General features: G+C 44.3%; 1 protein-coding gene across 4 annotated transcripts in view; it reads right to left on the reverse strand.

Moving 5' to 3' along the window:
* Positions 1–20762, reverse strand: part of LOC133281583 (protein BANP-like) — a 97647-nt gene that overhangs the window by 54655 nt on the left and 22230 nt on the right. For 3 of the 4 annotated variants that reach the window (XM_061477311.1, XM_061477308.1, XM_061477309.1), the window contains exons 4-5: positions 19233–19355; positions 17880–18055 (exon numbers count right to left, since the gene is read on the reverse strand). In XM_061477311.1, coding sequence (XP_061333295.1) covers positions 17880–18055; positions 19233–19355 — 299 coding nt within the window. The remainder of the gene's footprint in view (positions 1–17879; positions 18056–19232; positions 19356–20762) is intronic. The other variant, XM_061477310.1, reaches the window with a different exon arrangement.

A 20762-nucleotide genomic window follows, 5' to 3' on the forward strand; every position in this document is an offset into this window, starting at 1 on the left:
CAGTATAGAAGTCCTGGTGCAAACATTACAAGCCAAGAAACCCATCATCTATGGCCGAGAAAATCAGAGCAACACCAGATGGCATAGGACAGGTATTCCTTCATAACAAGGGCTCCACAGAGTAGGGAAAGGGATGCAAGGGGAAGTTGATGGAGTTAAAATGATGAGTTTGTAAAAACCATATTTCCAACAGCTTTCTGAAGATAAGGCCAAAGAGGAGGCCTTACAGTAAATAAGGGGAGGTAACTGGAACCTGGGAAGAAGAGTATTATTTAATCTCAGATGCAACTTGCTTTACTTCATCTACTGCTAAAACTCTTCAGTTAAGTTTAGACAAATACATTTGAGAATGTCAGAATATTTTCTAACAGATTTGTGGTGAGCATGGAAGTGCATACAGCTGCCAAGATACAGCTTAGTCAAATTGAAAACCAACCCTTGACAGGATTACAGCCACATACCACTATGAGAGAATTTATTAGTCAGAAAACAATATAGGTACTTAATATCATAGGTTTAAAACTTCTGTCATTTAAAACTAGTGTGGATCTAATGTCCTTCACAGTATTTTTTGTAGTGGAAGGCAAAATCCAAAAGAATGCAACAATATTTGGATAAAACTTGTCCTGAGACTATACACGAGGCCTTCCATACCACATAACTAACTAGCGACAATATCTTAAGAGATACAAAGGCCTAAAGAATGGATTCACAAATGAAGTTCTGTGCAATAAAGTCGTTAAGTATCAACTGCAGCATTTTAGGTTGGTGAAATCCAATTCAGAGGCTACAGGAGTTCTAGAAAAGCACAGGAAAATGGTTGCCTCAATGTAAAAGCCTAAGCTTTTCCTTCTATTACCACTCTGAAAGTGTAACACGTAGAGTATCAGACAACTGAAGAGGGAAACAGAAGCATGCCACCACACCATTTAGCACAAACTCCCACACAACTTGAAAAAAAAATAATCAAAATTCAGCATTCTTAGTATATAAAATTTCATGCCTCTCCCACTCCAAACTGTAGCAGCAAAATTAATTAAATCTTTCTGTGCTATCTTTTCTTTGCACAAATCACTGAACTGTATAAAGTTGGAGAGTGCCTATGACATTTAAGTTGCAATTCTGCACAGTTTCAATACACCTGAGACAAACATCAACCCCATCCCAATCACAGTTGAAGAGAGGGATTAAAGTCCCTGCATTATAAACTATGTAATGCACAGAGCAACTAAATCCTTACAAACACAAATGGACAAAAACGGGCTTTGTAAAAGTTTCTGAAGATCTACAATAATTCATTACAAAAATGACATGCAAGTAGACACCAGGCCAAATTGATGATGTTTTAAAGATGTTCTTCATTAATTAATTGCTCAATTTTAAGCCTACTGTCGTGGTTTAAACCCAGTCAGGTAACTTGTTCACTCACTCCCAGTGAGTGGTGCCGAGCTGACAACAATCGAGGTCCGTGTCCCCCCCCCACCAGGGTTCTCCCCTTCCCCACTCCCAGAGGAACAGGGAGGAGGATCGAAAAAAAAAGTGCAACTCCCACGGGTTGAGACAAGAACAGTCCAGCAACCAATGAACACAAATCACCACCGCTACTATCAACTACAACAATGATAAGGGAAAATAACAAAGGAAGAGAATACGATACCACCGGCCAAGAAAACGAGTCCCACCCGGAAGCCCGTGTCCTTCCGGGTAACTCCCAGTCACCCCCCACCCCGGGCATGACATGCTGTGGTATGGAATACCTCCCTGGCTAGCCCGGGTCAGGCGCCCCCGGTCTCTGCTTCCTCACAGCTTCCCCTCCTCCCTGGCAGAGCATGAGCCTCACAAAGTCCTTGGTCAGGGTAAACATCACTTACCAACAACTGAAAACATCGACTTCACCAACACTGTTCTCAGGCTGGAAGTCAAAACACAGCACTGCACCAGCTAACACAAAGGAAAAAAAAAAACATGACTGCTACTGCTGAACCCAGGACATTATCCACCCCTTATTCCATACCATTCACGTCGTGCTCAGATCCCACATTTTCAATACACCATCGCTCTCCCATATATATACATCCATATACATACAGACCAAGAGGAAAAGATCATTTTCTTAGTGCATGGACCAATCCCTATAATGCTGCCGAGTCCATTCGGTCTATCATGTTCAAAGTTCATTCTCTGTTGGAATGATGGCTGGAGGGAAGTCAGGGCCAGTCGCTGGTGACCTGGAGACATCTAGTTGATGGGCTATAAAAGCATTACACAGCAGGCAACAGCATACAATTGAGTTCACTGGCTGTTTTCCCCTAAAATCAAATCCCCTTGAGGTATACATCGGACTTCCCCATCTTCCCGCATTACCCACCAAGTATATCCTGGTCCCTGAGCAAAAGCAATCCCACGAGTGGGTTTGCCTTTACCTGAAGCAGGAATTACCCAGACTGTCTTCCCCAGCAAATTCTTCATATGCACCACGGGAACTTTGTCCCCCTCTACAATATGTAAAAATTCTGACTGGGCTGGGCCAGCCCTGTTGGCAGATCCTCTGGTGTTGACCAACCAGGTGGCCTTTGGTAAGTGTGTATCCCAATGCTTGAAAGTTCCCCCACCCATTGCTCTCAGTGTAGTTTTTAACAGCCCATTGTACCGTTCGATTTTCCCAGAGGCTGGTGCATGGTAGGGGATGTGATATACCCACTCAATGCCATGCTCTTTGGCCCAAATATCTATAAGGTTATTCCAGAAATGAGTCCCATTGTCTGACTCAATTCTCTCTGGGGTGCCCTGTCGCCACAAAATCTGTTTCTCAAGGCCCAGGATAGTGTTCCGGGCAGTGGCATGGGGCACAGCGTATGTTTCCAGCCACCCGGTGGTTGCTTCCACCATGGTAAGCACATGGCGCTTGCCTTGGCGGGTTGGTGGCAGTGTGATATAGTCAATCTGCCAGGCCTCCCCATATTTATACTTCAACCATCGTCCTCCATACCAAAGAGGCTTTAACCGCTTGGCTTGTTTAATTGCAGCACATGTTTCACACTCATGAATAACCTGGGCAATAGTGTCCATTGTTAAGTCCACCCCTTGATCACGGGCCCATCTATATGCTGCATCTCTGCCCTGATGGCCTGAAGTGTCATGGGCCCACCGGGCCAAAAATAATTCACCTTTATGTTGCCAATCTAAGTCCATCTGAGCCACTTCAATCTTAGCCGCTTTATCCACTTGTTGGTTGTCCTGGTGTTCCTCAGTGGCCCGACTCTTGGGTACATGGGCATCTACATGACATACCTTCACCACCAGGTTCTGCACCCTGGCAGCAATATCTTTCCACAGTGCAGCAGCCCAGATGGGTTTACCTCTGCGTTGCCAGTTGCTCTGCTTCCATTGCTTCAACCACCCCCACAGGGCATTTGCCACCATCCATGAGTCAGTATAGAGATAAAGTACTGGCCACTTTTCTCGTTCAGCAATATCCAGGGCCAGCTGGATGGCTTTCACCTCAGCAAATTGACTCAATTCACCCTCTCCTTCAGCAGTTTCTGCAACTTGTCGTCCAGGACTCCATACAGCTGCCTTCCATCTCCGATGCTTTCCCACAATACGGCAAGAGCCATCAGTAAACAAGGCATACTGCTTTTCACTTTCTGACAGTTTATTATATGGTGGGGCCTCTTCAGCACGCATCACCTCCTCCTCTGGTGACATTCCGAAATCTTTGCCCTCTGGCCAGTCCATGACGACTTCTAGAATGCCTGGACGACTGGGATTTCCTATTCGAGTTCGTTGTGTAATTAGTGCAGCCCATTTACTCCATGTAGCATCAGTTGCATGATGTGTAGAGGAGACCCTGCCTTTGAACATCCAGCCCAGCACGGGCAACCGGGGTGCCAGAAGGAGCTGTGCTTCAGTGCCAATCACTTCTGAAGCAGCTCGAACCCCTTCATAGGCTGCCAGTATCTCTTTCTCAGTTGGGGTATAGCTGGCCTCAGATCCTTTGTATCCCCGACTCCAAAAGCCGAGGGGTCGACCTCGAGTCTCCCCTGGAGCTTTCTGCCAGAGGCTCCAGGTAGGACCGTTCTCCCCAGCTGCAGTGTACAGCACATTTTTTACATCTGGTCCAGTCCGGCCTGGTCCAAGGGCTACTGCATGAACTAGCTCTCATTTAATTTGCTCAAAGGCTTGTTGCTGCTCAGGGCCCCATTTAAAATCATTCTTCTTCCAGGTCACATGATAGAGAGGACTTACAATCGAACTGTAATTCGGGATGTGCATTCTCCAGAACCCCACTGCACCCAAGAAAGCTTGAGTTTCTTTCTTATTAGTTGGTGGAGACATTGCTGTTATCTTGTTGATCACATCTGTGAGGATCTGTCTATGTCCATCTTGCCATTTTATTCCCAAAAATTGAATCTCCTGTGCAGGTCCCTTGACCTTACTCCGTTTTATGGCAAAACCGGCTTTCAGCAGGATTTGGATTATTTTCCTCCCTTTCTCAAAGACTTCTTCCGCTGTATCGCCCCACACAATAATGTCATCAATGTATTGCAGGTGTTCTGGAGCTTGCCCCTGTTCCAGTGCAGTCTGGATCAGTCCATGGCAAATGGTAGGGCTGTGTTCCCACCCCTGGGGCAGTCGGTTCCAAGTGAACTGGACACCCCTCCAAGTAAAAGCAAACTGTCGCCTGCACTCTGCTGCCAAAGGAATTGAGAAAAATGCATTGGCAATATCAGTCGTGGCATACCACTTGGCTGCCTTTGACTCTAGTTCATACTGAAGTTCTACCATGTCCGGTACGGCAGCACTCAATGGTGGTGTGACTTCAGTCAGGCCACGATTGTCTACTGTTAGTCTCCATTCTCCATTAGACTTTCGCACTGGCCATATGGGGCTATTAAAGGGTGAGCGGGTCCTGCTGATCACCCCCTGACTCTCCAGTCTACGGATCAGCTGATGGATGGGAATCAGGGAGTCTCGGTTGGTGCGATATTGCCGCCGGTGCACTGTTGTGGTCGCAATTGGCACTTGTTGTTCTTCAACTTTCAGCAACCCCACAGCAGAGGGATCTTCTGAGAGACCAGGCAAGGTGGACAGCTGCTCAATTTCCTCAGTCTCCAAAGCAGCAATACCAAAAGCCCACCGGTACCCTTTTGGGTCTTTGAAGTACCCTCTCTTGAGGTAGTCTATGCCGAGGATGCATGGAGCCTCTGGACCAGTCACAATAGGGTGCTTTTGCCACTCCCTCCCAGTCAGGCTGATTTCAGCCTCCAGCACAGTCAACTCTTGGGATCCTCCTGTTACTCCAGAAATACAGATGGGTTCCACCCCTTGACAGCTTGATGGCATCAGGGTACACTGTGCACCGGTATCTACTAGAGCCTTATACTTCTGTGGGACTGATGTGCCAGGCCATCTGATCCACACAGTCCAGTAAATCCGATTGTCCCCTACCTCCACCTGGCTGGAGGCAGGGCCCCTCTAATGGTCATCACAGCGTTGGACACTTAAGTCGTGGTGAAAGGGATTATTCTTCGTTATCACAGGAGCTGGAGTAAAATCAGCTCTTCCATTCCATCTGGGAAACTGCTCACCAGAGACTGAAGCCGTAGCTCTCATGGGACGATCAGTCTTGGCCCTTGCTCCCCTCTTCAGTTCACTCACCCGTTCCTCCAAAGCTGAAGTAGGTTTTCCATCCCACTTTGTCATGTCTTCTCCGTGATCCAGCAGGTAAAACCATAGGGTACCCCGTGGCGCATACCTCCTGTATCTCCTCTCTTGAACAATAGGACGCCTTTTGTTAATAGCCGAGACGTGCGTTGGTACACGTGAGGAGCTGGATAAATCAGATACATCGTCCCTCAATTGTTTGAGGTCCTGGGACAGTTTTTCCACAGCTGAGATGATGGAAGGAGTGAGATTGTCTTCGAACTCGGAGTTTATGAACCATTTCATCCACTGTTAATGGTACTATGTCATTCCAGGTTACTGTTGCCAAGGAATGGGCATATGATGACGGTGCATTCCGTGTAAGTTTTCGCCACATGGGTCGTGTACATTCAACTTCATCTGGATCTATGGGTGTATCCCCATTATTCGGCTTGATGTGATAGATCATCTCTACGATGGCCGATTCCCTCAGAGACTGGATGCCTTTGTCTATAGTAGTCCACTTGGCCGAACGACTCGTAACATCGTCCTTGTACGGAAACCTTTCTTTCACAGCTGCCAAGAGCCTCCTCCAAAGGCTGAGGGACTTTTTCTCTCTTGCAATTGCTTTGTCAATTCCCCCTTCTCTAGCAAGTGATCCCAGCTGCTTGGCTTCTGTACCTTCTAGTTCGTGACCATCGGCCCCATTGTCCCAGCATCGGAGTAACCAGGTGATGATGTGCTCCCCTGGTTGACGGGTAAAATCTTTTCGCATATTCCGCAGCTCGGTTGAGGTCCGAGGTCGAGAAGTTACCTCTTCTTCTTCTTCTTCGTCATGTGATGATGACTCCTGATCAGATTCTGGACCGGGTGGTGAATTCATTGGTTCTTCATCTCGCTTCACCCTTTTTGCCTCCTTTTTGCTTGTTCTCTTGTGTACAGGGGCAACCGATATTGGTACGAATTGGTCCTCTGGTTTGGCTGCAGTGATTATCACTGTGGTTTGAGAAGCAACTGTACTTGTTGCTGGGGGTGGTGCAGCTGCTGTGCTTGGAGCTGGGGTAACCGCGCTGTCTGTTGCAGTTGAAGTTTGAGCAGCTGCTGTACTTGCCGCTGGGGTAGCTGCGCAGTTCACTGCAGCCAAAGTTTGAGTAGCGACTGTCACTTTGCCCTCAGATCCGCCGACATTCTTTTCCTTTTGAAGGTGCTGGATAGTGTTGAACAAGGCCCTGTAAGCATAGGCCAAGCCCCAGCACGTTGCCGTGATTTGTCCATCTCTGGTATGGCCAGAATGACCACACACCTCATTTAAGTGCTTTACTAATTCTTCTGGATTTTGCAGTTGTTCGGTAGTGAAATTCCAAAGTACTGGAGGGGCCCACTGACCTAGATACTTGCCCATACTATCCCACACACCCTGCCACTCATGGCTGTCCAGCCTCAGGGAAAATCTCTTGGTCCTCCTACATCGTCGTTTGACCCCAGACAAGACCCAAACTTGACTCTGCTTAACTCTTGAAATCAGTAGTGGGCAAAACACACTCTGTATGCGTGTTAGCATGGTGATTCCCATCACCATCAGCAAATAAGTCTCAACAGCATTAAAAGGCCATTCAAAAAATTCAAAACTCTCAAATGTAAATGGTCTGGGGGGACGACTGGGAGGGTAAAAGGATGTCTCCTTCACAGGTTGAGCACCTGAGAAGGAGAAAAAAGATGTGTAATTGCTAAGCACCTCCATCATATACCTCCCAAAGTATAAAGGTGGTGACCACACTGGGAACATAAACCAGATCAGTTTCATGATCAATGATTCTATTGTATTACAAGTCATTACCATAAAGTACAATGGGACAAAAACCTTAGCCCAAGCCCCACACTTGAAAAACACTAATACAGCAAATACCGGATGGAAGTAAGATACGATATACTGAAACTGTGAGATCAAGAGGAACAACCTTGAGAGCCAATAAATCAGCATTGTGACGAGTGACTATCAATCCAGTCAGATCTGTTCTTATCTCAACCCCTCGTGCCCCACGCTGGGTGCCAAAAAGAACTGTCGTGGTTTAAACCCAGTCAAGTAACTTGTTCACTCACTCCCAGTGAGTGGTGCCGAGCTGACAACAATCGAGGTCCGTTTTCCCCCCCCCCCACCGGGGTTCTCCCCTTCCCCACTCCCGGAGGAACGGGGAGGAGGATCGAAAAAAAAAAAGTGCAACTCCCACGGGTTGAGACAAGAACAGTCCAGCAACCAATGAACACAAATCACCACCGCTACTATCAACTACAACAATGATAAGGGAAAATAACAAGGGAAGAGAATACGATACCACCGGCCAAGAAGACGAGTCCCACCCGGAAGCCCGTGTCCTTCTGGGTAACTCCCAGTCACCCCCCACCCCGGGCATGACGTGCTGTGGTATGGAATACCTTCCTGGCTAGCCCGAGTCAGGCGCCCCCGGTCTCTGCTTCCTCCCTGCTTCCCCTCCTCCCTGGCAGAGCATGAGCCTCACAAAGTCCTTGGTCAGGGTAAACATCACTTACCAACAACTGAAAACATCGACTTCACCAACACTGTTCTCAGGCTGGAAGTCAAAACACAGCACTGCACCAGCTAACGCAAAGGAAAAAAAAAAAAACATGACTGCTACTGCTGAACCCAGGACACCTACTTAGAAAGTTTAAGATACATTTGTTTCTTATTTCATTCAGTGAGAAAGATGTGTAATCCATGCTGAGGAGGATGGCGTGAACAATGAACAAGAAAAGTTCCTATGAGTTTCCTCTAGATTACAGTAAAAGCATACAGTACCTCAGGAGAACGCAGCAAAAACATTACTTTTCATTATATTTACACTGTTTTCACCTACCAAAACCTTTCAAAATGTAGCCTTTATCCAAATTCTAAGATACTTGCACAGTAAAATGGTTTGTTTGAAAGTCTGACAAGTCACGCTATAACTCATGTTTGGTGGTTTCCTTTCTCGAGAAAAGGCTTCTGCTAACACAGACATGTTCATGTATTCAGGGAGTAACAGCTACACAAAAGACATCTAAAAACATGCGTACAGCTGGGTACTTGTTATTCCTAAAAGCCACACTTCAGAAAGAAGTTTATATGAAGACACAAAGGCATGCCTCCTGATGTAAACTGCTTCAGTGCATTCCTACCACAACACAGGAGATAACTAAGCAGCTCTGATGTTTCAGAAGACAGAGAGAAAGAGAAAAGAGAAAGTGAAGAGAGAAAGAGAAAAGAGAAAGAGAAAAGAGAGTTTAACCAGGCTAGAGGTTTATTTAGTCTTGTGCACTGTGGGTGAGAAGTTTCAGAACTGTCAGAGGAGCTTTCCAAAAGCTCTTCCAAATTAGAACTGCTTAGCTAAGATAATAACTAAGATGATTATACAACAAAAATTTCTCTGGTTTGAAACAATGTCTCCTAGTTAAAGCAAGGACTGTTTTCAACATTATTCATGTATTGTGTTAAATATAAAGGAGGGGATTTTTTCCTAAATCAGAATAAATAAAAAGAAAAATGATGGGTGATGATTAAGTCAATTAGACCTTACAGTCATTATACTTTTAGTTTGTGTAACTGTAATATGAAACAGTGCTTACAATTAACATTTTAGCATTGCTTGAGCAGTTTAAATTACCAGAACAGAGCAGGTTGGACACATTTATTTGGTAGGTTCTATGGTTGCTGTTTCAAGTACTTTCTGTTTTTTCACTTCACACAAACGTGAATTCAGTAGTGGGTCACAGTTCGGCTTCTTCATTCAGTACCTTGTTTCAGTACAGCAAAGTTCAGTATAGTTTTAAGTTGATGTCCCTTCCCCACTTAAATCCTGAGAGGATCAACAGCATTCAAGTCTTTCAAACAGTGTTTCTGGAGGAAGATATCTTCTTAAAAAGAGAAGTTTGGTAAAACAGAGTTTTGAGCTTTGATTTTAGTATTAAATCATCCTTCAATTTGTAGATATGTAATTTTACATATACACATCCATAACAACTGCTCATCTCTCCTTTCTACAGAAGACCCGCTTGGGATGCAGAAAAGAACAGGCATATACTAACATATGCATTCAAACCAACAGCAGACTAATCACTTTTGACAGTTATTAATATCTATATAAAAAAAATACACTCTCTTTGTTGGGCAAATAAGAATACATTTGGTATTTTCTATGCCAAAAGTCTGACGTTAATGAAAATAGTAAGTCACTTACTAGTAAGCCTTCTAGCCTATTTTAATTTTATTGCACACTGATAATTCAATACTGAACAATTCTACTCTTGTTGGGTTTTATCTTCAATTGCGTGAGATAAATTCACAAACACCACTTCTAGAACTGCAGTCCAATGAATACATCAGGTGTTGATATTTCTACTATCATCCCCTTGTAAAAGAATATTGATTATTCCAAAGTGAAATATGAGGGGAAATGACAAAATTTCACAAAAATTAGAGATTAAGTATCTCTAGGTGGTTTCAGTTCATAAACACTACATCTTAAAATCAACACTTGGCAGACCATTAACTGCATCTGTGAAATGGATGAGCATTTTCAGTTTTCTGAAAAGCAAAAGAAAGAATCAAGTAACTGCTGCTCAAAGAAAAGAGAACATGCACTTATTGCACATGCAAAAAAACTAATATACAACTGAATATTGAATAAGGTTACAGTGTTTAGTCAGTAAAACACCCCAAACTAATTCTAGATAATTACTGGAAGTGGGAAGAGGGCTCCATGATTTTGTATAATTATTTTTCAGCAATAGAAAGGCAGTAACACTAATATTTTTAACTACTATACATGACTGAATGCTCTTTGAAAATAGCCAACAGAAAGCAAGCAATACCCTTATATAAGTCTATTAACTAAATTCTGAAAATACCCCCAGGTCAATGCCATATCCAAAGTCAACTAGAAGCCCAGCTATAAACACAGTTTAGGTCTGCTTTCCAAACACAAGATGACAGATAGGAGTCATGCTGAAAAACCCTTGTTTAGTTTCAGTGTGTAAGGGCTGAATTTTGCCATTCTCAGACCCTCATATTTTACAATTAGATTCCTTTGAGAAACTCGGTCACTTGGAATTCCTCAAAAGACTATGAAAGCAAGCTGATGGGTGCTATAACTTTTGCCTTTTACTGCTTAAGAAAAAAAAAAAAGTCTACAAAATAGACCCATTGTTCTTCACCACTTCATTTATTAATATTTTAATTTCTGCTACATACTGCAGACTAGCTTGCTTAGCATTCCTTCTGTGCAAGCAGTCCTCTCATCTTCATGAGGGCAGGAAGAGGTAGGCATGGGGGATGACTAATCCGATTCTCAAAACATTCATCAATCTCAGATTTTTAACAGATGAGTGTTCTAAACATCTGAAGAAAATCATAACTGAAGACATTAATGGATTAGCCGTTTCCCTCAAAATTTACATATACAACAACAGCACAGAAGGCCAACATCACATTTGTTTGTGCAAATCTGTGCCAAGCAACCAAGTCAAAAAGGGCATTAGACAATACCCTCCTAGTGCTAGAAACTTCGCTGCTGGCATAGCTGAGGAGCCTCTCAGCCTTAGTCTCCTTTAATTCCCCATTGACCCAAAATTAAATACCCTTTAGAAGCAACTCTGTCTCACCACATACAAACTGGACAGAACCTAAAAGCTCTTTATATGTGTATGCTGTATGTGCACCCATAAAAGTCAAAGAATCCTAGGTTCGGATGTTGTAGCACAAGATTTTCAGAAACAATTTTTGATGCATGAGACTTTCAGTAGACTGACTTGCAAAGTTTAAGTAACAAAGTTATAAAAAAACAAACAAAAAAAAAAAAGAAAATCGAGATGTTTTAAGTCAGTTCCAAATATTTGTATGCACTTTTAAATACTCATCTTCAGGAAATCTCAAATTAATCCCTGTCACTAATTGTATCCTAACCTGCTCACACCCAACATGCTCTTGCTAGTGCCTGGAGATCATGCAGAAGAAAAGGAAACTGAACCACTCCTAAATTAGAGTCCTCCTGTTTAAACATTACAGATATAAAAGAGACAACATATTTACCTCTTAAGTACAAGGGTAACTGCCTAAGTTCATTCAAGTGCAATAACTTCCTGAAGTAGCTTACTCTTCGATGGCACATTAATGTAAATCTGAACTCATTCATGGCTTGACTTAGCAAATAAAGACATGGGAAGGGCTTTACCCACGCTTACTATAAGTGTGATGATGACTAAAAAGGCCAATGTGAGATAAGCAGATCCCTTTGCAAAAAGCAAAGTGAAAGGTCTCCTTGAAGGAGAGGGTATGAGAAAAAAAATGTCCTGCTTACAAATATTAAAGTGAGCCAGCTCATTCTGAATATCATGTAGAGAAAGGCAATTCAAGGGAAGAGAATACGATACCACCAGCCAAGAAAGCGAGTTCCACCCGGAAGCCCCTGTCCTTCCAGGTAACTCCCAGTTACCCCCCCACCCCGGGCATGACGTGCTGTGGTATGGAATACCTCCCCGGCTAGCCCGGGTCAGGCGCCCCGTCTCTGCTTCCTCACAGCTTCCCCTCCTCCCTGGCAGAGCATGAGCCTCACAAAGTCCTTGGTCAGGGTAAACATCACTTAGCAACAACCAAAAACATCGGCTTCACCAACACTGTTCTCAAGCTAGAAGTCAAAACACAGCACTGCACCAGTGAACACAAAGGAAAAACATGACTGCTACTGCTGAACCCAGGACAGGTGGTATAGGCGGGGTGCACGATTCTTTTCTCCTAGAGACTAATCCTGCGTGAGTTCTCAAAGGAGACAACAGCATTATGTATGCTGCGTCTCCAAGTCTCCTGATTGGAGGCCAAGGTGGACCACTGATGGTAATCAGTATGGCCAAGGCTGAGGTATTGTTTCAGGGAGTCCTTATATCTCCTCATTGGGGTACTTGTATTGCGGCAACTGGGGGTGAGTTCACCATAAAACACAATCTTAAGGAGGCGGTGATCCTTCATCCTAGAGATGTGCCCTGCCCAGCGCAGCTGTGATTTCAGCAATATGGCCTCAATACGGGCGACCCCTGCCTGTTCGAAGACAGTAACATTTGACACAGTCCAATGGTTGTTTAGAATTGTACGGAGGCAGCACTGATGAAAGCGTTCTAGGAGTTGCAGGTGATGACGGTAGATTACCCATGATTCAGACCCATATAAAAGAGTAGACAGTACAATGGCTCTATAGACACTAATCTCTACTTTTCTTCAGATGTTTATTGCACCAGGCTCTTTTATGGAGCTTACTGAATGCTCTATATGCCTTTGCTATTCTGTGCTCTATATCTTTGTCGATCGTGGCATCCAAGGAAATAATGCTTCCCGGAGAGCTGAGCTGCTGAACTGACTTAAGCTCTGACTCGCCAATAGTAATGTGGGGATGATGATAATCTTCTTGTGGTGCAGATTGGTAGGGAACTACTGTCTTCTTCAAGCTGACTTCCAGCCAAAAAAGCTCAGCCACCTCCGCAAAGCAAGGTGTTAAGCGCTGCAGAGCTGCTTCTGTGTGGGCAACAAAGTCAGCAAAAAGCAATTCATGGACAAGATGATTTAGGGTCTTAGTGTGGGCCTTCAGTCGCCTTAGATTGAATAGGCTCCCATCAGTACGATATTGAATATAAATGCCATTTTGTTCATCGAGGTCTACTGTAGACCTTTGGAGCGTCATACAGAAAAAGACTGTGAACAAAGTTGGTGTGAGAATGCAACCTTTTTTCACACCATTGGTTATTGGGAAGGGCTCGGAGAGTGAATCACCCTATCTGACTTGGCCGTGCTGATCCTCATGTAACAGAATAATCATTTTGAGGAACTTGAGGGGACAGACTAATCTTTCCAGGGTCAGCCACAGGCCTTTTCTGCTCACAGTGTCAAAAGCTTTGGTGAGGTCAACGAAAGTTACATAGAGCCCCTTATTCTGTTCTCTACACTTCTCTAGCAGTTGTCTGAGAACAAATACCATGCCTGTGGTACTTCCGTTAGCTCTGAAACCACACTGACTTTCAGGTAGAAGTTCTTCTGCGATAGAGAGCACTAATCTGTTCAAAAGTATTTTTGCAAGGATTTTTCTAGCAATGAAGAGCAGAGTTATACCTCGGTACCTTGAACAGTCTGACTTTACACCTTTTTTCTTACACAGAGTGATGATAATTGTGTCACGAAAATCTGATGGCAGTTTACCTTGTTCCCAACCATATGCAGAATAGTACTTAAGTAAATATTTATTAAATGTTGGGTTTTATTGGGGGGGGGGGTTGTTTTTTGTTTATTAAGTGGGTTATTTTAAAGTCATTAGGAGATTATTAAATTGTAATTTGAGCCCTAGAGTTAATCTGTGCTTAAAAAATAAAAAAATAAAAAAAAACACTGATACCTTCAAACTAATCGTTGTGGTTTAAACCCAGCCAGACAGCTTGTTCACTCAATCCCCCCCTTTTCCTCCCTCTTTCTCTCCTTCCCCCCCCACCCCCCCCAGCTTTCCCCACTCCTGGAGGGGTGGGGTGGAGAATCAAAAGAATGCAATTCCCATGGGTTGAGACAAGAACAGTCCAGCAACCAACGTACAACACAAATCACCACCGCTACCACCAACGACAACAATGATAAGAGGAAATAACAAGGGAAGAGAATACGATACCACCCGTGGAAAAACAAGTCCGACCCAGAAGACCCCGTGTCCTTCCAGGTAGCTCCCAGTTACCCCCCCAGGCATGACGTGCTGTGGTATGGAATACCTCTTCAGCTAGCTTGGCTCAGGTGTCCTGTCTCTGCTTCCTTCTGGCTTCCTGTCCTCGCTGGCAGAGCATGAGACTCACAAAGTCCTTGGTCAGGGTAAACATTACTTAGCAACAACTAAAAACATCGGTGTTATCAGAACTGTTCCCAGGCTGAAAGTCAAAACACAGCGCTGCACCAGCTACCAAGAAGGAGAAAAATTGACTGCTACTGCTAAACCCAGGACACTAATCATCAAACAATTCACCACATGTTGTTTTCACCTGAAACTGTGTCCCCTTATATCATGTTTGTGTTTAAAATATAGCAAACTATCATTCATTTCAATAGATCCAACCATATAGATTATAAGGCTAATCTAAAATTCTTACATTGCACTACATTTGAATTTAGTATCCAAAGACCTAAAGAATTGCCAGAAAACTGACACTACACACTATCCTGTTAATACTTCTTAAATACTAATTTCCTTATAAAAATGGTTTGGAATTACACTAATGGACTGCCTTAGTAAATTCCAGGGAAAAAAGAGATGGGAGACATTATTGCGGGATCTGTTACAGATGGCCTGATCAAGAGGAATTTCTGGATGAAGCACTCTATAGACAGATAGGAACAGACTCACGCTCACAGGCCCTTTACCTCATGGGGGACTTAAACCACCCTGATATCTGTTGGAGAGACAGTATGGCCAAGCACAAGCAATCCAGGAGGTTCCTTAATAGTGCAGAAGACAACTTCCTTCTGCAAGTAATAGAGAAGCCAACAAGGAGAAGTGCCATGCTTGACCTTGTGCTCACTAACAGGGAAGGGTTTGCTGGAAATGTGACGCTGCAGGGAAAGCCTTGGATGCAGCGATCATGAGATTGTCGAATTCAAGATCCTCAGGACAGTGAAGAGAGCATGCAGTAAGCTCACTGCCCTGGGCTTCAAAAGAGCACACTTTGGCCTCTTCAGGAACCTGCTTCGTAAGATTCCATGTGATACAGCCCTAGAGGGCAGGGGGGCCCAAGACTGTTGGTTGACATTCAAGGATCACATACTGCAAGCTCAGGAGTGTTGCATCCCAACTAGAAGGAAGCGCAGCAGGAGGGCCAGGAGACCCCCTTGGATGGATAAGGAGCTGCAGAGGAAACTTAGAGAGAAAAAAGAGGCTTATAAAAGGTGGAAGCAAGGACAGGCCAGCTGGAAAGAAAACAGAGATGTTTTCCAGGAAGCTAAGGACCAGGTTAGGAAAACTAAGGCCCAGTCAGAATTAAACTTGGCTAGGGATGTTAAGGATAAAAGGAAGGGATTCTATAGGTATGTAGCGATTAAAAAACAGACTAGGGACAATGTAGGCCCCCTCAGGAAGCTCTCGGGAGAACTGGCTACACAGGATTTGGAGAAGGCTGAGGTTCTGAATGACTTCTTTGCCTCGGTCTTCACTGGCAAAAGCTCTGACTGCACCACCCACGTCTTGGAAGGTAGACACAAGGACTGTGAGAATGATGACCCTAGGCCCACTGAGGGAGAGGATCTGGTTCAAGACCATCTTAAAAACTTGAACGTACACAACTCCATGGGACCTGATGAAATCCATCCGCGGGACCTGAAGGAGCTGGCAAGTGAAGCTGCTAAGCCACTGCCCATCATCTTTGAAAAATCATGGCAGTCAGGTGAATTTCCTGATGACTGGAAAAAGGGAAATATAACCCCATTCCCAAGAAGTGGAAAACGGATGACCCGGGGAACTACAGACCAGTCAGTCTCACCTCTATGCCTGGCAAAATCTTGGAGCAGATTGTCCTGGAAGGCATGCTAAGGCACATGAAAAACTACATGGTGGTTGGTGACAGCCAGCATGGCTTCACTAAGGGGAAATCCTGCCTGACCAATTTGGTGGCCTTCTACAACAGGGCTATGGAACTAAAAGACAAGGTTAGAGCAGCTGATGTCATCTACCTGGACTTGTGCAAAAGGTCCACAACTGTCCCACACAACATCCTTGTCTCTAAATTGGAGAGACATCAAATTGACAGGTAGAACACTAGGTGGATAAAGAACTGGATGGATGGCCACACACAAAGAGTTGTGGTCAATGGCTCAGTGTCCGGTGGAGACCAGTAACGAGTGGTGTCCCTCAGGGATCAGTGTTGGGACTGATCTTGTTCAACATGTTTGTTGGTGACATGGACAGTGGGACTGAGTGCATCCTCAGCAAGTTTGCCGATGACACCAAGCTGTGTGGTTCAGTTGATACACTGGAGGGAAGGAATGCCATCCAGAGGGACCTTGACACGCTTGTGAGGTGGGCTGATGCCAGCCTCATGAAGATTAACCATGACAATTGCAAGGTCCCTACACCTGGGTCGGAGCAATCCCAGGCACAGCTACAGGTTGGGCTGATAAGAGATTCAGAGCAGACCTGTGGAGAAGGACTTGGGGGTATTGGTTGATGAGAGACTTCACATTAGCCAGCAGTGTGCACTCGCAGCCCAGAAAGCCAACTGTATCCTGGGCTGCACCAAAAGGAACATGACCAGCAGGTCAAAGGAGGTGATCCTGCCCCTTTACTCTGCTCTCGTGAGACCTCACTTGGAGTACTGTGCGCAGTTCTAGTGTCCTCAACATAAAAAGGACATGGAACTATTGGAACAAGTCCAAAGGAGGGCCACGAGGATGATCAGGGAACTGGAGCACGTCCTGTGTGAAGACAGGCTGAAAAAGTTGGGGCTGTTCAGCCTCAAGAAGAGAAGGCTGCATGGAGACCTCCTAGCAGCCTTCCAGTATCTGAAGGGGGCCTATAGGGATCCTTGGGAGGGACTCATCATTAGGGACTGTAGTGACAGGACAAGGGGTAACATGTTAAAATTTAAACAAAGGAAGTTTAGATTGGATATAAGGCAGAAATTCCTTAATGTGAGGGTGGTGAAGTACTGGTATGGGTTGCCTAGGGAGGTTGTGAATGATCTGTCCCTGGCAGTGCTCAAGGCCAGGTTGGACAAAGCCCTGGGTGGCATGGTTTATTGTGAGGTGTCCCTGCCCATGGCAGGGGTGTTGGAACTAGATGATCTTAAGGTCCTTTCCAACCCTAACTATTCTATGATTCTAAAACATGGTACAAGTTGATTGTATATCCCAGAGAAGGCATTTACTTTCCTGAAACATTTTTTCAATAGGAAACCCTGCAGGTTGTATTTGTTAAAGGATTTAAAATAATAAGTTACACTGCCACAATGAAGGATATTTTTTTACAAATAATTCAAATTAGCTGTTCTGCCTTCAAAGTGAAACAACCAACCAACTCATTGAGATTGTTTCACTCCTATCCAGTGCTTGCTGTGCTGCTTAACAGTTCCAGGTTGGACCTGTGATATGACTTCAAAAGCTTCCAGTTCAATCTTAGTTCATTACACCACCACATTTACTCTGCCCAAGTAGCCTTACAGTTAGGTGCGCATACCTTCAGAGTTCAGTGTAATAAGGGTGACGTTGTTCCCAATACCGTGACTTCCTATTTGTCCACTGTTGGAAACTGAGTCACTGGCCTCAGAGCCACTCTCTCCATCTTCATTGTGACTGTCCTCATACCCAGGAACTTTCACCACTATGGTGTTCTGCCTACGTCCAGGAACAGTACTAGGGGAGAAAAAAATCCTTGATTAGGAAGAGCATCATCATAAGGAAATTGAAAACAGACAAAATTAAACGTATTAAAAAAGCATACTACTTCCTGTTCATACCTCAAGGCTAACCAGCAAAATAAAACTGAAAGAAAACAGCAGAAATGAAATTTTAGATATACTTTCTAAATTTGTATTAATGGAAAAGTCTAGGCCCAATATGCAAAACAACAAAATACATTTAAATCATTTATAAAATTATTTAAGAACATTTTCCTACCCAAAATCTCCAGTTCCACTTAATTTAAAAAGTGCTTTAGACAGTATAAATTCTGACAAGCCTTCCTGGGTAGGTGCATATTCCTTCTTCAGTTGGTTAAATCATAGAATAGTTAGGGTTGGAAAGGACCTTAAGATCATCTAGTTCCAACCCCCCTGCCATGGGCAGGGACACCTCACACTAAACCATGTCACGCAAGGCTCTGTCCAGCCTAGCCTTGAATACCACCAGGGATGGAGCATTCACAACTTCCCTGGGCAACCCATTCCAGTGCCTCAACACCCTTACACTAAAGAACTTCCTCCTTATGTCCAATCTAAACTTCCCCTGTTTAAGTTTGATCCTGTTACTCCTTGTCCTATCATTATAGTCCCTAATGATGAGTCCCTCCCCAGCATCCTTATAGGCCTCCTTCAGATACTGGAAGGCTGCTATGACGTCTCCACACAGTCTTCTCTTCTCCAGGCTGAAAAGCCCCAACTTTCTCAGCCTGTCTTCATAGAGGAGGTGCTCCAGTTCCCTGATCATCCTTGTGGCCCTCCTCTGGAGGAGGATCTTGGCACATTCCCAAGTGACTGTGCATCTGTGTAAAGTATATGTAGCTGTGGACCCTCAACTAACACTGAACTAATCTCACATCCTTCAAGATATTCTCACCCCATCAAGAACAAAGCATTGCTCTATACCTTACCTGCTGATACAAGGTCTCTGTAGGCAGAACTGTCATCCTGATAAAATATTCAGGTACCAGTTGCATGTCGTCCCGTGTCCGTCCCTGTCGTCCCGTCCCGTCCCCCGTCCCCCCACTATTACTAAAACTTTCCTCATTTTTCACTTCAAATTGCTGCAGAGACTGATATTGACCTGTCAAATGAGAGAATGAAAGGGGAGGATTCCCATAACCACTACTAACTTGCTAAGAATATTTTCCAGAGAATCCACTGCTCTTCTTCGTGGCTCTTCCTGCCCAACCATCTTGGCTACAACAGAATTCTGCCGGTCATTGTTCAGTATTACTGTTGTCTGAGGGACAACACTACAAGACAAAAATCAGAGAGTAAAATGGAATGCAAAGGAGCAGACCTTATACATAATACATTAACACAGTCTTATGGTTTAAACAGTCTACTTCGAAACAGAGACTTCCTCTAAGTCTTGCTCTTTCTCCCAGCACCACAGTTCTGTATCAAATGCTAATGCCAGCAATCCATCACATCTGAAATCCATACCATTTCAAGTACTCAAGTTTTCTCAGAGGATGGATGGCTTCAATGGAATTACATAGAACTCTACAACCCCTGGCAAAGCAATAAGGAATTCATCACCTCAAGATACACAGGAAATATGTAAAAATCACTGCTCCAAAAAGCCACCAGTTTCTTGTTTTGAACCATCTGACTGCAAGCATTTTCAGAGATACTAACATATCTTACAAAGTAAAGCACCATTTTTAGTAGGAAAGTTCCTAAAAACATAATGGTTAAGTACTTATTACAAAATGGGATGATGAGCTTAGTTAAAAAGCATATAATCTTAGAGGGCTGTGGGGCTTGCGGAGGGCAGGGAGATAAGAGTGGTACCAGGTGCATCAGAACAGAACAGGGACAGACTGTAGCTTTAAATAATGACAAGAATGAATTATTTCTTGTGTGCATTTCATATACAAAACAAACACAAACAACAGAAAAACATTTAGCATGTGAGAAACCAGAAAGCCTTCACTAGCACTTATAGAAGGAAATAACTAGCATTGCACAGGTCTACTGGAGGCTGGTGGAGCTGGTCTGCCAAAGAAGAGGAAGCAGTGCTTTGGTAGGAGACTTGCCATGCTGGACAACACAGCTTTAAACTAGATGCATTGGGGGAGAGGAGTATAAAGCCATCCAAACACTCCCAATCAGTTGCCAGCACCTGTAATAAATACTTGGAGCAATGTAGAGATATTTCAGCTGCTCCAGCCAATGACTTGGCTTTATTTGGAGCTCAGCTCAGATGCCTCTATACAAACAACCACTGCATGGGGAATAAAAAAAGAGGAATTACGTGTGTGCATGGCTACAGGGATATGATATCACTGGCATCACAGAAACATGGTGGGATGGCTCCTATGACTGGAGTGTTGGAATGGAAGGTTATAGGCTCTTCAGAAAAGACAGACCATGCAGACGGGGAGGAGGAGTAACTATCTATGTCAGTGATAGACTGGAGAGTAAAGAAATCTGGGGATGGGTGATCAGGCAACAGAGTTTGTGGGTCAGGGTCAAAGGGAGAACAGCGATGAGGAACATTATTGCGGGGATCTGTTACAGGCCACCTGATCAGGAAGACTCTGTAGATGAAGCACTCTATAGACAGGGGCAGCCTCACGCTCACAGGCCCTTATCCTCATGGGGGACTTCAAACATCCTGATATCTGTTGGAGGGACAGTACGGCCAAGCACAA

The sequence above is a fragment of the Pezoporus flaviventris genome, unplaced genomic scaffold (genome assembly GCF_033815535.1).
Source record: "Pezoporus flaviventris isolate CSIRO_AGI_PZ_B2104156 unplaced genomic scaffold, CSIRO_AGI_Pfla_v1 ptg000103l, whole genome shotgun sequence".
Lineage (NCBI taxonomy): Eukaryota > Metazoa > Chordata > Aves > Psittaciformes > Psittacidae > Pezoporus > Pezoporus flaviventris.